The sequence below is a fragment of the Anser anser genome (genome assembly GCF_964211835.1).
Source record: "Anser anser genome assembly, chromosome: 1".
NCBI classification, from domain to species: Eukaryota; Metazoa; Chordata; class Aves; order Anseriformes; family Anatidae; genus Anser; species Anser anser.
The window spans coordinates 182,862,319-182,877,105 of record NC_139720.1 but is presented as its reverse complement, the minus strand read 5'-3'; the positions used below and the strand labels follow the sequence as shown (position 1 = coordinate 182,877,105).

The 14,787-nt window shown below is 43.7% G+C and overlaps 1 protein-coding gene across 1 annotated transcript in view; it reads right to left on the bottom strand.

The window, feature by feature from the left end:
* ITM2B (integral membrane protein 2B) overlaps window positions 1–14,773 on the bottom strand; it is a 26,943-nt gene extending 12,170 nt beyond the window's left edge. The window contains exon 1 of the mRNA XM_083795981.1: window positions 14,334–14,773. Coding sequence (XP_083652107.1) covers window positions 14,334–14,435 — 102 coding nt within the window. The 5' untranslated portion in view covers window positions 14,436–14,773. The remainder of the gene's footprint in view (window positions 1–14,333) is intronic.
* Window positions 14,774–14,787: the final 14 nt, after the last annotated feature.

The following is a 14,787-nucleotide window of genomic DNA, read 5'->3' as shown; positions in this document are numbered from 1 at the left end:
CAGGTCAGGTTGGGATTCACTGCGGATTCTTCTATACATCATCTCAATTATAAATCTAAACCAGGTAAAACAAGGATTTTTATTTTTACGTTGCCCTGTGTCATTAGGTAACCATTTCCCTGGGTATTTCAATGCATAGAGGACACCCGACTGAAACTTTTTTCAATACCTGTCATTTAAATGGTTTTAAGTGAATATGAGAAAAACGGATAGCAAACTGTCTCTGGGACACAATGCCAAAATATTCCCTAGTGAAGAATATAAAGAGCACCTTTATTCTTTCTTTCTGATATTATTTCCTCGCTTATTATTATTATTTTTCTACCTCCAAGGATAATTATCCGTTTGTGGAACAACTGCCTCTTCCCTTCTTCCATCAGGTTGTAAGCTCAGAACAATTTACAAAATACACATCTGGGAAATGGTGCAGAAGGGATATAGTGTGTGAACACCTACTTAGAAATGCGGATTAACGTCAAATTAAGTTTGCATAGGCCACAAAAATAATCAGAAAAAGGAATGCAACTTTTACACTTCTACCAAGCCAGAAGGAACCTGAAGGACAAGTTTATGAGAATTCCACCCTAAATAATTTTGCTTTGATATACAAGATGACAGATGTGTATAATAGGTGTAACAGAACTCTTTAATCCTCTACCAGAAGCTAAACTTTATCATTATTATTTTTTCAGGCATCCCTAACGTTAGGGCATTAACATACTTTGTGTTTGCAGTTGCCTATTGCATTGATTTGCCCACAGCCTGCCAAAAGCAGCAAGCCAAAATTAGAGCAAGATTTCAAGCCCGGTTTAACCTCTTGTTTAGACAGAGTACGAAAGTATTGCATCTCAGTACAGCGGAACCACAAGCATTAGGTAAGAGTGAAAGTACCTGCTGTTGTTGAAGAAGCACACAGAATGGATTTCCTCTTCTGAATTTGACAACTTGGTATACCACCAAGCAGTTTCAAACCATCTTATGTTAAAATAGTATAAATAACCAACTGAAGCTAAATCATACTCATATTAGTAGCTGTCCTGGCTAAGCTGGCTAAGCTTTTGTACTGTTGCCATGACAGCTTAGTTTGGGCTGAACTGACCCAAAAGAATAACCCATCCGACGCTACATAAATCTGACCCTCTGCACCGCGAGAGATCAAAGCGCGACTCAAAAAAAGGAAAGAAAACACAAGAACTGGAAGCAGATCCCAGCAGCAGGGACAGTGCTGAATTAGCACCTCTCCCCACGTAGCTGGGACTGCACTTTGTTCCCTGATAGCGTCAAAGCCGCAGTACAACAGGACACTGCAGCCTCGCTGGCTGATTTTTCTCTAGGTCAGCTTTCCGCTGCCAGAGGTATCTGACAAAAGCGAGCATCGTGTATTTGAGGTGAAGATTGACCTCTACAAAATATGCCTCTGCACTTCTGCAACAATTACTCATCGTTGTTCTGGTCCTCTTCTCTCCTGCCTCATCGCTGCCTCGTGCACTTCCAGTTCCATGGTGAATCCTCAACCTGAAGAGGATGCCACACAAGTAATCTTCTCTGATGCAAAATGCCTCCGGAGGAACTGGATGCAAGCCCAAAGCTGGCTTTTTTCCCTTGACGAGCTGATTGTTCTAATTGGAAAACATTTGATTAGCCTACTTCCCATGGACAAGACATGAAACAGAAGCATCTTCTGCCACTTGTACACTAAATCCTACAAAGTTAAAATTAAATTAATCAGCTCAGAACTTCCCAATCGGAATAGCTCCGAGCCCTGCAGGAACATTTTCTTGTAGATATAAGAGATCATTTAATACTTCTCATTTTCTTTGAGATTTAAAGGCGTTGGCAGGATTCCCTTTGCTCTGTAACTCTTCTTCTCACACCAAAGACTGCAGCTTTCAGTAAGGGTGCCTTCATCAAGTGACCACAGCAGCTAATAACATGCAGATGCATCGTGTCTTGTTACTGGAACTATAAAACACTAGCTAGTGGATAAATGGTATCACAAACGCCTTGTCAAAGCACCTCTCGATTAAAGAGAAATCTTCACAAAAACACAGTTACAACAATTAGCATCAACCGTTCTAGAGTAGATTAAAAGAAAAAAAAAAAGAGTTAATAACCCTTAAACTTGCAAACATCAGTAATTATTACGGGGCTACTGCACATACATTCTCTTCCTCTTTTCAGTTCAACTTTAATGCTACATTTTTTCTTTAAAAAAAATAATGCTTTTCAGAAGGACCAAATTCGTGTTTGGGGTAGCATTGCAAATTTCTGCTAAGAAACTCCAATACTGAGACAGAAAATGTGTATAATTAGACTTGGTAATTACTTGGATTTTTCCCTTGTGGCTTTTTGTACATAGTCGAATATAATTGCTTTAAAATGATAGAAGTTAAGCAGTCTAAAAATTTACAAGGCTTATGTCTAGTTCGTATTAAAATGGGTAAGAAGATTATCAGACATTGTCCCTTCGCGTAAATTAAGGGTACGTCAATTTTATGATTTAAAAACTTCATATTAATCAACTCAATATGAATCTACCTAAACCAGAAAAGAAGGATGTGCTTGCATACACTGTGGGGAGCCCAGAATATTGCATGACCAGTGTGCACCTATGCAAAAGATAATGGTCATAGATTAAAAATAGGTATGGTAGGGAGAAAGAAAAAAAAAGAAAACACCAATTTTGGGGGAAAAACCTTTCAGGTCCACCCTACGCTCTGATCCGCAGAGAAACCAGACGCAGATTATTGCTGAGTATTACAAAATATTACTAAAAATGGCTGTAGCATGATACACAGTCCGTAATTATGCATCTGAGAATAACATCTAATCCATACAAACACAAACACACACACACATATATATATAAACTTTAAATTTGTGTGGGTAGAACCGGCTGGAAACTCTTCAGAGATGTTTTCTTCAGAGGTCCTCTGTGTGCCAGTTAGCCAGATGGGCAGAAGGCAGTGGGGCAGACAGAGCAAATATTGACCACGTGCAGCTTTTAATAGTGGAATGGGGAGAAGAGAAACTAATGATAACTCCCTAAAAGTGTCTGTTAATGAAGGAAGCTAAAAAATCTTGGAATAAAATACTGACCCAACGGCTACAGAGAATGGGTTCTGTTGATCGAGCTTGCCTGCTCTGACTTGCAGCTCTGATGCCTGTGGAAAACCCTCCCAAAAGACAGTCAATATAAAGTGAACTTAATTTAGAAAGAACTCTGCATTCCTCCCATGGTATTCCTGCCTGAAGACTGCTCCAAGCCTGGTATTCTATTTATTACTTGTTGCAGATGGGAAATTAAGGCAGGCTTTTGCAAGACTCCTCACTTAGCTGGCAGATGCTGCCGAACTGGAAGGCCATCAATACTCATCTGCCTCTCAAGCGGCAACTTTATGCTTCCTAATAAAATTAGATCGAAATTTTTAGTACAATGTTCTTTTAACTTGCTATTGGAACAACAGGCTCCATATACAACAGACGCTTCAGAGATCTCTCGCTGACCACAAGGAGTGACGTATTCTTTCGACTCGGATGACGAAGCCCGAAAACAAGCTATAGTTGTTTACGTGCAGTTAGCATCTGGGCACTGCAACCCTTCTGCGGCAGTGCCGCCAGTTCCTCCTCTGGCAAGATGGACGAGGACTTGTCCATCTGGCCAAAGGCTCTCTGCCTAAAGAGCTGCAGGAAAACCAGACCTTAATTCTAATTCCTCTGTTGCTCGCTGCCGCCACGTAGCTTGGATAACCAAGTAGATGAATCAAGAAGAATTATCTATCAGGCAGCTAGTGCTATGAACCTTTTCCTGTAGTCCCAATATCTGTGCATTTTCTATACAAAAATACTGTACAAATTTTGTGCATTAGGAAATCCATCAGAGTCAAGAAAATACATTCCAAGAGCTTTCAAAAGTTCAAAGTCAAAGTTACTTTTTCTGTTAGTCAGACACTACCTTTCACCAAATGATGGGAGTGTTTCCCATTTATAAAATGAGGTGTCTGTCAAGTGAATCATCATTTCCTGGTTCAAACATCACAACCATCGTGGAATAAACACTAATATAAGCAGCCAGCTCAAGATCGCCTTAAAAAGCTAAGGAAGAATTAGGATTTCATTACTAATGGACAGAAACATGTTGCATGTACCTGGTAAGACAGAGGTGAAGGTGGAACAGAAACAACACGGTAAATAGGCGAGTGAAGGGAAATAAAACTAGAAAGATGGTGGAACACGTAGGTCGATGTCTCTGCAGGAAGTCAAGAAAAATTACAACTGCAAGTGAATGCCAAGGACGTGAATCAGCAGTTCACCCGCAGCTACGTGATAGAGGGACAATTAAAAAAGCGTGTGTTGGAAGAGTGATCCTGCAACTCTTAACTGATGTGAGTAATCCTCATTTACCTAAGTGCTGCCTTCAACTTCTGAGATTAAGAGATTACAGAACTTGATAGCAGCCAACAATTAAAGAAAACGGGTAAGGAGATGCAGAGAAAGAAACCTGTAACTAGTCTTCTGCTTTGATTAAATTCATGAGCAGCGCTGTTAAGTGTGGTTATTGTTAGCTTTGTTATTGTTAGCTTTGGTCTTACATTGACTAGAAAGTGGGGAAAAAAAAAAGCAATGCCCAAACCACTTTTTTTATTTTAATTGCTTGTGTGACGAGGCAAAGACTTTCTCCAGGTGATTCTTGTGTACAACATTTGGCTATAACCTCATCCCAGGCTGTCTACAGCGATTGCACATGCATTGTATTTCACTCTGTTTTCTCCAAACTATGTTCCCCAAATTGTTCCTTTTGTTTCCCTTCACTTCCAAGATCCCCCGATTCCCTTCTCTCACCACCAGAACTGGTATTTTCAAGACTTCCTGTAACTTCTTCCTTATCCCAGGTCCGTGCCCCTGTATTTTTCCCCCTCCCAAAGTAGTGTTTGCTGGTGTGCCACGCTGGGCACACCTTATTTCCACTCCCTCCTTTCACTACTGCTCTACAAGACAAACCATTCACAGTGCCAGCACGCTGCCTGCTTGGGAAGACAGGCTAAGCTGCTTCCTTCACTTTGGGGCTTTACCATCCTTCTGTCCTCTTCCCCCATCCCCTTGCTCCCCACCTGAAACCTCACAAGAGCATTCCAGTTCCCGATATCTGCATCGCTCAGCATGTCCATTGCCTTTCAATGCCTGCATGCTGGATTCACAATTCTGAATTACTGTGCCACTGACAGCCAGGGAGCTGCAATCGCCAGAATAGAGAACTTTTTCCAAGCTTGGCTAGTAAAGAGGTGCTAGAAGCCAGGTATTTTCGGTGATATACATGGTGATGAGTTTACCTGTACATTCTCATAAACGAGAAGGAAGAACATTCGCTCTGCATTCCGTATCTGTTTTTCCTTGAGTATTTTAAGAGCAGAGAAGTGTTCTGGTATAAGCTTGCAAGGCAGACCGAAACACACACAAGTAAACTTGCAGAGCTATCTGGCAAGAGGTGCCTGAGGGCTGTTTATGTTGTTGAAACCCCAAACCTAAGAGGTTATACGGCACATTCTCCAGAATACCTTTTGCTTTCAGAAAAGAAAATCGCTACATCCTGTAAGGATACAGCATGCCAAACATGACATTTCTATAAACCGTCCGATTCTGAAAAATGTTTTGTTTCTGCACATTGCCAGAAGGAACTTGTTTCCCCACCCACATTCCTTGACTTAATCGACTTGCGTTTTACCAAACTTATAAAAACTACACTAAATAAATCTATAATTTTAAGTGAAATATTTGTCTCAACTTTATCCTGAATTAGCATCACTGTTCGAAAACAGGAACCCAGAAGGCTCCTATTCCATTTAAAATAGATCAATACTAAATTATCTTTTTGACCTTGGCTGTTCCAGTTCCCGTCTCTTCCTTATCCTGCTCGCTTCTTATCTCTGAACATTTCTCTGCTTTTCCTCCTCTGACTGAATCTCAGACATTAGTATGGCAGAACGCGATGTGGATTTAACCTAGATTTCTCTCAAGACTATTTTCCCAAACGGTGATGGCTCTTTCACCCAAGAGATCTCATTAGCATGCACATATGCACCACTGAGCCTCGCAATTTAATAACTCTATTCCCAGTTCAGCCACAGATGGTATGTCAGCTCAAGCAAGTTACAGCACCGCGTCTCGGTTTCTCTCAGAAGCAGACTGTAGAGCTACAGAACGGCTCGGCTTGGAAGAGGCCGCAGGAGGTCTCCAGTCCAACCCCTTGCTCAAGAGATGCTCGAGTTGACCAGGTTGCTCAGGACCCTTGTCCGATCGGGTTGTGAAAACCTGCGGGGGCTGACCCTGCCCTGACGCCCCCTTCCACGGGGATCCTCTTCAGTGTTCAGTTCTGAGCGAAAAACGTTTTGCTCTCACCCTGCTGAAGCTCTCCTCTTTCAATGTTTGACCACTGCTTCGTTCCCCTGCTCTGAAAGGCACCCCGTTTTGGTCCGAGCCTGCTGGGGTCACTCGGAATGGCAGCTCGACCTCCAACAAACATACTTTGCTAATATATACATTCCTGAAGTACGACGTTTAGTATCTGTACAGCAAGCTGAGCTCTTCGAGTGGATAGCGCACTACTAGCGAACACAGACTAGCATTTAGTTACGGCGCTTCAAGAGTAGCAACACAGAAGAGCTGACCTTGAAGGCTCACTGTTAATCACACGCTTTCTGGAAGAAACTACTTTAACAGTCTAATGGGTTTTGCTGCAATTAAACTATCCGGGGCTTCAAGTGGAGGCCGTACACCCCAGCACTGGGTACCTGGCCGTGTCCTGACCGGCAGGCAGCAGAGTGCAAGAGTAGGTGTGGTGGAGCTCTGCTGCCTAGCAAGGTGAAGCCACCACACCTCGCCAGACACAGAGAGAGAACCTCTTGCAGTCACTAACCTTGGAGAAGGCAACCCGCTGCCAGACGCGGCAGCCTCAGCGCCACGCTCCACATCCTGCTCTGCAAAGGGGACTGTGCTTTAACACGTGCAGCTGCGCGGTTTTGCAGGTAGACCATACCTTTTACAGTAAATTCATTAGGAGACCTTGATGATTAAGCAGCCGGGTGACTAAATCTGTGCACAGGGCACAGAGGGAGCAACCCACCCCAGAAATCACTGCTCCCTCCACCTATGAGCTCCTCAATGCACATTTTTTCCAGTTATTCCGCTGTCTCCTTCTACCCTCAGAACAGAGGAAAGCGTGAGTTTGCTGAATCTTTGGAGGAAAAGAGCCACAAATTACCTATGAATTTATATTCAAGGAGCTCTAGTCCTCAAACACCTGGGTTTTATTTTTATGTATATATAAATATTACATGCTTTATATACATTATAATATATAATGTTTTAAAAAATATGTATTCGTATTCACAGACACTATTTGAAAGGGCAACCATCAGCTTAGTTTTTCCAAGACCCCTGTAATAACTGTTGAGCAAATACTACTTCGCCTGTTTGCTCACGGTAAGATCCATAAGGATGCTGTCGCACAAAGGAGCCTTGCTTGGGGATGCGGCACGGATGGCTCAGATAAGAGCTGGAGGCTCTGCATCCGCTGTGGTCCAAACCCTGGGCCACATGATGTCTGCTGCAAGACCGTTTCTGATTTTATTGCAGGCTCAACGTTATTAATTCTCTCCTTCCTTTAGTTTACCACATCTGGAAAATTAGGACAGATATCTGAGTTTTATAAATTAGCATGCTTTTCATCTGTAGATTCAAAGTAATTTCCACCGAGGATGAAAAGCAGGACATAAATAGTACGAAAATGAATGTTGTATTATTCATATAGACCAGGAGACTAAAAGCGGATAATGCCAACCTTTGTCAGTCACTGCATAAATGGGAGGGGAAAAAAAATGAACCTATGCAACAGCAAACAGAACACACCACTACTTATCCCAGCAGTAGTTCATAGGTTTTAAGTAAGTCATGTCTTTAGAAGCACAGAATAAAGGACATTTTAAATGACTAAGACTTAAAAAAAAATGCGAGATTTGCTTTCAAAGAGATTCCCTGAGAGTCAGACAGGACTATTTTCTTGAGTGTAAGTTATCAGGAGTCTGTAGCTAGTGGCTACTGAGTATCAAATGTGTAAAATGCTGACAAACACCCACTGCAGAAGAATTAAATGAAAACATTACTGGAGCTAAGTATGTTTATCATTCTTACAACACCCCAAATACACAAATGACCACTGGCAAACATCAAGATTTAAAAAATTTCTGGTAGAATTAAAAAAAGAGGAAAACACCAGGCAAAAAGAAACATGATTTATTTGAGTCTATTAAAAAAAAAAAAAGTGTTAGACTAAATTTGCAGCCATAAACATTTAATTAAAATACTTAACAGGAAAAATATATACACACGTTTTGAAATTAAACTTTTATTGAGATAGACGTTCATATGCTGGAGTAAACATTCGTTTGAATAGAAGGAGTCTAAAGCGTTTGGACATTTCCCTTGAAAATATTTGATGATCCCAAGCAAGTTTTCATTGGAATGTTTGCTTTTACAGTAAAGTGCAGTTTCTCATCTTGATCCAAATCTTCAGGAACAAACAAAGTTTCTAAACCTGAGCATTTCCCACTAAATCAGAACTTTTGGTTTCAATTACCTGTTTATGTGGCATTTTATGCTGCTCTGCCATGTTAATGTTCAAGCTGCTTTCATGAATCTCATCAGAGAGAAGAAGACTACGTCACAGCAAGACATGAGTGAACATAAGAAAAGAATTTATGGCATCAACAACAACAATTACAGCTGCAGGGTAGTTTTTCTAGACGTTGTGCTATACAAAGCTTCACCTAATTACAGACTTGGTCACGCGACAATGTTATACACAAAGGAAGTTCTCCAAATAAATTTTTAAGGCAGGGTGCCCAGGCCAAGTATGTATGTACGAGTTTGTTAATCTGAAGGCAGAAGCTATACAGAACTGTGTAAAATGTTCTTGTTGCCTTCATGTGTATGGATGCCAGTTCTTGTTCACACAACCAACACCATAAATGACACAAACTCACCATGCAGTTATCACAAAGGTCTGGCAGAAAGCACCCCGTTTCAAATATTAAATACTGTTCTGGGAATCAGCTGTGTTTCCAAACTAAGGCTTTGTATTTGTGTTTCATGTCGGGAAGTGACGAGAGAAAAGGAAGTGAGATACAAACCACTGGCAGAACTCCTCTATCCCAGAGGTTCATCTCCACAACTTGAGGATGGGATGAAAACAGGCTCTCCAACACCACTTTTTGACTTCCTAACCTCTAACCCCAAATCCCTAACTGAGCTTTGAAACTGGGCAAGATTTTCAGAGGCACTTGAGGAAAAGAACAAATTTTAAAGATCTTGCGGTTGGTTTGTTTGTTTGAGTATTGTTCTCTCAGTTGCTGGCAAGGTCTACAAAACAGCATTAGGAGTTGACCATCTCAAGACCACAGGGATGTTATCCCAGGAAGCTGCACTGCTTCACAGACCCCCCACGTAAGAGGATGCATGGGACACCAACAGCCACAAGGCTTCTTTTCTTAGGAAGAGCTCCTTATGAACAATCCCTCCCACAAGTTTTGTTTACGCAAACTCAATTTCCTTAAATTTATGCCTGCAGTTACCCGTGAAACCAAATCTGGATCAGAATCCTGGGTACCCTCATGCCTGACGCTGGAGGGTTTGCTTCTGAAGTCTGAGGCTTTCTCACTAAAACCCTACCAAAGTCAGGGAGAAGGGGGGAAAGAATTCAGTTTGCCAGATATTTTTTCTTCTTGGCCTCTTTAAAATAATCATCTCTTAATTCATACTGCTCTGAGAGACTGCAGAAGCTGTTGGTTTAATGACCTAGTTGCATCAGGGAAAATACAGGAAAACACAAAGCCTTACCAGAAATTTGGCTGGAGGAAGGCTATGAGAGGAGTAAGAAAGCCCCTCCAACAAAACAGAAACCAACACCACCAAACGTCCATCTACAAAAATGTCACAAATTGGGAAAAAACATTTTCCTAACAGCAAAACAATAAGCAAACAACTGTGAGTGTATATACTAATATGTACCATATATGTTATATAGGATGTGTACTTCTATATATAAGCACAAAGGCGTTAGCTTTGTAGTTGCAATATTGTATTTCAGAATCATATAAAACCACTTATGCAAAATCTAAGGGCTTTTCTATGTGGAAAAATAGTGCTCATTAGTTGCTCAACATTATTTCCCAGGTGGGCCCTCTTATTCTGCGTTAAAAGTTCCCATTTTAGCGCACTTTAGAAAAGATTAAGCTAAACTGGAAAAGAAAAAAAAAAAAGATTGAGTGAGGAGAAATAATGTTCTCATAAGGAATAAATGCAGAAAAGCTGCTGCTTTTGAAGTTCTTAACATTTACACCTTCACAATAAAATCCCTCTGCAGATACAGCTACCCAAAGGTCAGCTGTGATGTGTACGTGGGAATCCACAGCTTCTGAGCATGAAGCTGTATTTAGTAAAGATGCTCTGAGCTGAGCACCCAGGAAAAAAATCAGGTTGTCACCCACCTCCAGTGCAAGGGAGCAACTGCCCACGGGCTGCTGAGGGCCCAGAGAGCTTTGGGGAGGACCCGAGCTATCGAACGTGCTCTGAAAAGATGTCTGAAGACTTCAACTGTGCTCAGAACAAACCATCTCTGGCTCTTTATTTTAAGGAAAACATTAAAATGACACGCATTGTCTGTCTGTTGGGAAACCGGGTCATAAAATAACCTATTGTATTGACAAGGAGCGAAGTGGAAAGTTAAACATGGCCTGGGAACCTTGGCTAAGAGCATTCTGAATGTTGGCCAAGAGTTGTGGCATGGAAGTATCATTCCAAAATCAGCAGCGGAGTTGTAACTGGTGCCTACAGTAAGCGTGGAGCCCCTTCCACAACGCACAATACCGATGGATGATCACGCAGAGAAAGGATTAGCACTCCTGATTTTTAAACTCCTTTTAAGAATATTCCAACGTGTGAGACCATTGCCTTCTGCAAAAGCTTTTTTTAAGCTGTTCCCCAGTTACATCCCCTACTCTGCTTGCATCTTCCTCTCCTGACTTCCCCAATTACATTTCCTATCAGTGTGCGTATCAGAAGTTATCGGGCAGATTTTGGAAAGGTCAGAGCATTTCTGTGCCACATCATCAATACAGTTTGGCTGCAAACCCCTGTTAACAAGCCCTAGGAAGATTATCCGCTTCAGAGTAATCCTGCAATGGCAGAGTTTCAGTCTTCATGATACTGCACTGGGAAAAGCATCAGGACAAGACTCAAAAAATTAGCCTAAAAGCTTATTCCATGAATCCTTCTTTTCCAGACATTTCAAACTATTTGTCCTTATTCATGAGTATCAGCTGGTTTACTAAGACCTCTTGCTCAAATCTGGAAGTTCTTAATAACAAAATTCCGAATGTGCAGTTCTGCTGATCCTCTCCCATTCTTAAGTTTTTTTTCCATTTACTGCAGACCAGAAAGCCTCCCAGAACCTTTTTTCGTAACAGAATCTTCATAAAATGTTAATTCGGGCATTTTTCACGTTCACTCTTGTGATCCAGACCTATCCATCATCCTACAGAAACTGGGTGTCTACAAAGATACCGGAGATGGGAAACCAAATGTCCCACATGGCATTTTGGAGATGTGACCTTTTTTCAACCTACCAGCATTCACTCTTCCATATGCATTCCCATACCACCTTCAAACCTCACTTGAAGCTACGCATCTTCCAGCAATGAAGTAAGCGATATGAATAACACATTGATCAGATGTGCTTTATTTTTCCCTTTCCTCTGAAGAACTGCATAGACAATAGAAGTGCCTTGTAGAGGGGAGAAAAGAAAAAATAGTTTCTAGTCTATTTATATTAGAGAAGGCAAAGTTCAAAGAGCCTATCTTGCACTTACACTGAAGTTCTCAAGCTTTGCAGTGGCCCTCAGTTCTTTTTTTGTCCAAGATCTGAGGATAAATTCCCAAAATCGAAGACCCAAATACCTCTACAGCTATGGAACAATTTGTTTCAATACTTTTAAACCCTCAAGGATTGCACAGCCTTTTCTACTAAAACTACAGATACTGTACTCAAATCTGCTTTTATTCATGTCCTAAACCACACAAACACAAAAAAGCTTTTTCAAGAGGATTTTTGCATACCGGTAGGTACAGTCTGCAGTTCTGCTAAAAAAAAAAAAAAAAAAAAAAAAGAGATGGAAATATGTCAAGGAGAATGTCAAAGGCTCGATGTCCCTCCAGAGCATTGATTTGCTTTTGGAATTTTCATCTGCAGAAAGCATCCGCTCCTCGCATGCTATTTTAGGGCTGCTTTAAGCCTTGAACAGGCATGTTCATCCCCTGATAACAGTACAAGACTCCAAAGAACTTACAAGTAGCTACTGTGAAACCGGACCGCCTTTTGACCTGGTTAATAAATGTTTGCAATTGTCATTGCTAGGCAAGGAAAGCAGTAATGATACCTGCGCAAAGTTAAGAGAGATCCTGTATCTCTTCCTCAGCTGAAACAATTTACAGCTCTGCGTTAAGGAAATCATAGTCAAATAACATGCTTCCGTCAGTATCTGGACAGGGTCAGGAGCGTTTGCTCCCCAGCGTACAATTAGCCAGCTGTATTTTGTTTGTTTAGCAGTTGGAACAACAAACCCAAATTGGTAGGCGATCTGGAAACAAAATCATCCAGGGCAGAGCTGAATTCCAAGGTAATACGAAAAACCCTTCATTTTCAGAAACTTGTCATCTTTGCCTTGCTTACATACTGCTCAGTATCAAACTGGCTGCCAAACCCAGAGTCTGGAAGGGGCTCCACAGCTCAAGCTGGACTTGGGAAACCAATTACCTTCTACAGGATGGCTCTCCTGCTAGCAGCCAGTAGGCACCCAGATCACCTAACAGATTTCCCATAATTGCAGGGAATTTGAATAATCACATTGTGGCACACGGCTGCTTACTCTTCTAAGGACTTAAATGTTTCGGTCTGAGTTTTATAAATGCAGTACGTTTAGTAGAAGCGTGGGATTTAACCACTTTTTGTACCCAGGAAGATGTCACCATACAAGACAACTTGCGATATCCCTTTGGCTTTGAAATGACACGAATTCTGCAGGCAAAGAAACCGGCCCTGTAAAATCACGGCAAAACCTACACAGGGGCATATCATCATGCTAAAACACAAACACACACACAAAAAACCTACAGAGTTTTCCCCAGGCAGAATTTCATCACAAAGATTCAGGGAATTAACAAACTCTCCCTCTTTTTGCAGATCCCATCTAGTATCTGGGAGGCCCGATGCACGAAAAGATTATGAAAACAAATGAAAACAGCGGGGCACGCTGTTTACGTGCAGCTGGCCATTTTTCAAGTTTTCGCTCTCTTTTCGAAGAGCTTAGAGCACATCACGTTACTGCTCATTAAAAACTGCCTTTGATTAGGGGAGCAGCGAGAACTGCAAGCAGAGACCTTTGCATTCCCTGCAGTTTTTGCACTTCAAAAACTTGTGCAGCGCTCGCAGCCTCGCTCTTTGTTGCTGCTTGGCGATGCCGGGGGAAAGGCGATGGCGTTTCCAGAGTCTGGGGGCTGGTTTTTGGGGCAGGGGGAGGCAGCTCTTTGTTCCCGTGCTGAAACCAACCCCAGGCTGACCCTCTCGAGCAGGTCGCCAGCAGGATTTGGCCCTGCCACCAAAGGGGGAATAAGCGTTGTCTGAAGACGGGGAGCACCGTCCCCCCCCCAGAGGGGCAGTTTGGGGGGCCCCAAGCCCACAGAAGGGCTCCCCAGCCCGTTTTGGGGACACGGCTCAGCCGGGATAGGGGGGTCTCGGGGACAAGGGAGCTCACACACGGCCGGACGGGACACCACGAAAAGGAGACGAAAAGCGTTTTAAAAGCCAGCTTGGCCGCGAGCCAAGCGCTGACGGGCTTAGAAAGAAATAAAGAAGAAAAGGGAAAAAAAAAAACCACCACCACCAACCACCCCAAAGTAGGGAGAAGCGGGGCTTTAAAGCTCGCTCTCCTGTCAGCCATTTTAGAAGCATGAGCTTGGGGGGGGGCGCGGAGCACACCGCCGTGCAGCTCTCTCCCTCCCGGCCCGTCCGCGTTTTATGGCTGCAGGGGCGAAGGCTGAAAAAGACTAAAATCGTTCCCAAATGTCGTGGTGGCGGTGGTGTCCCCCTCAGGGCAGCACCTCGCCCGTGAAGTGACCGAGCTGCCCGCAGCGCTCCGGGGGGGGGGCACGGTGCTGTCCGGAGGCTGCGGTGGGGGTCCCGCGGAGCCGAGCCCCCGGCTTTACCGGTGCCCCGCCGGGCTCACCTTGGCAGGATCCGGCGGCAGGATCAGCACCTGGCTATTCTCCTCCTCCTTCTTGGCCGCCTCCTTCTGCGCCAACGCAGAGTTGAACGACACCTTCACCATGGCGGCGGGGGAGATGAGGGAGGACGAGCGCGGGGGCCGGCGGAGCTGCGAGGGAGGGCTGCCTCCTGCCTTGGCGCCCCCCGACCCTCGCTGCCGCCTCGCCGAGACTGCTGCCCCCTTCCTGAGTCCCCTTGGCAGGCGGCACCGCAGCAGGAGGAGGAGGAGGAGGAGGAGGGAGGCGGGACGAGGAGGAGCCGGAGCCTGCTAGGAAGGGTGGGGAGAGGGCGACGGGGCCTCGCCCTCAGCCCGGCCGGCGCTGTGTGGGGCAGGGTCGGTGCCCTCAGTCGCGGCGGCCTGGTCTACCCAAGCCCCCGGCCGCTCCTCGACCTGGCGGGCCCTCCTGCCTCGCCCC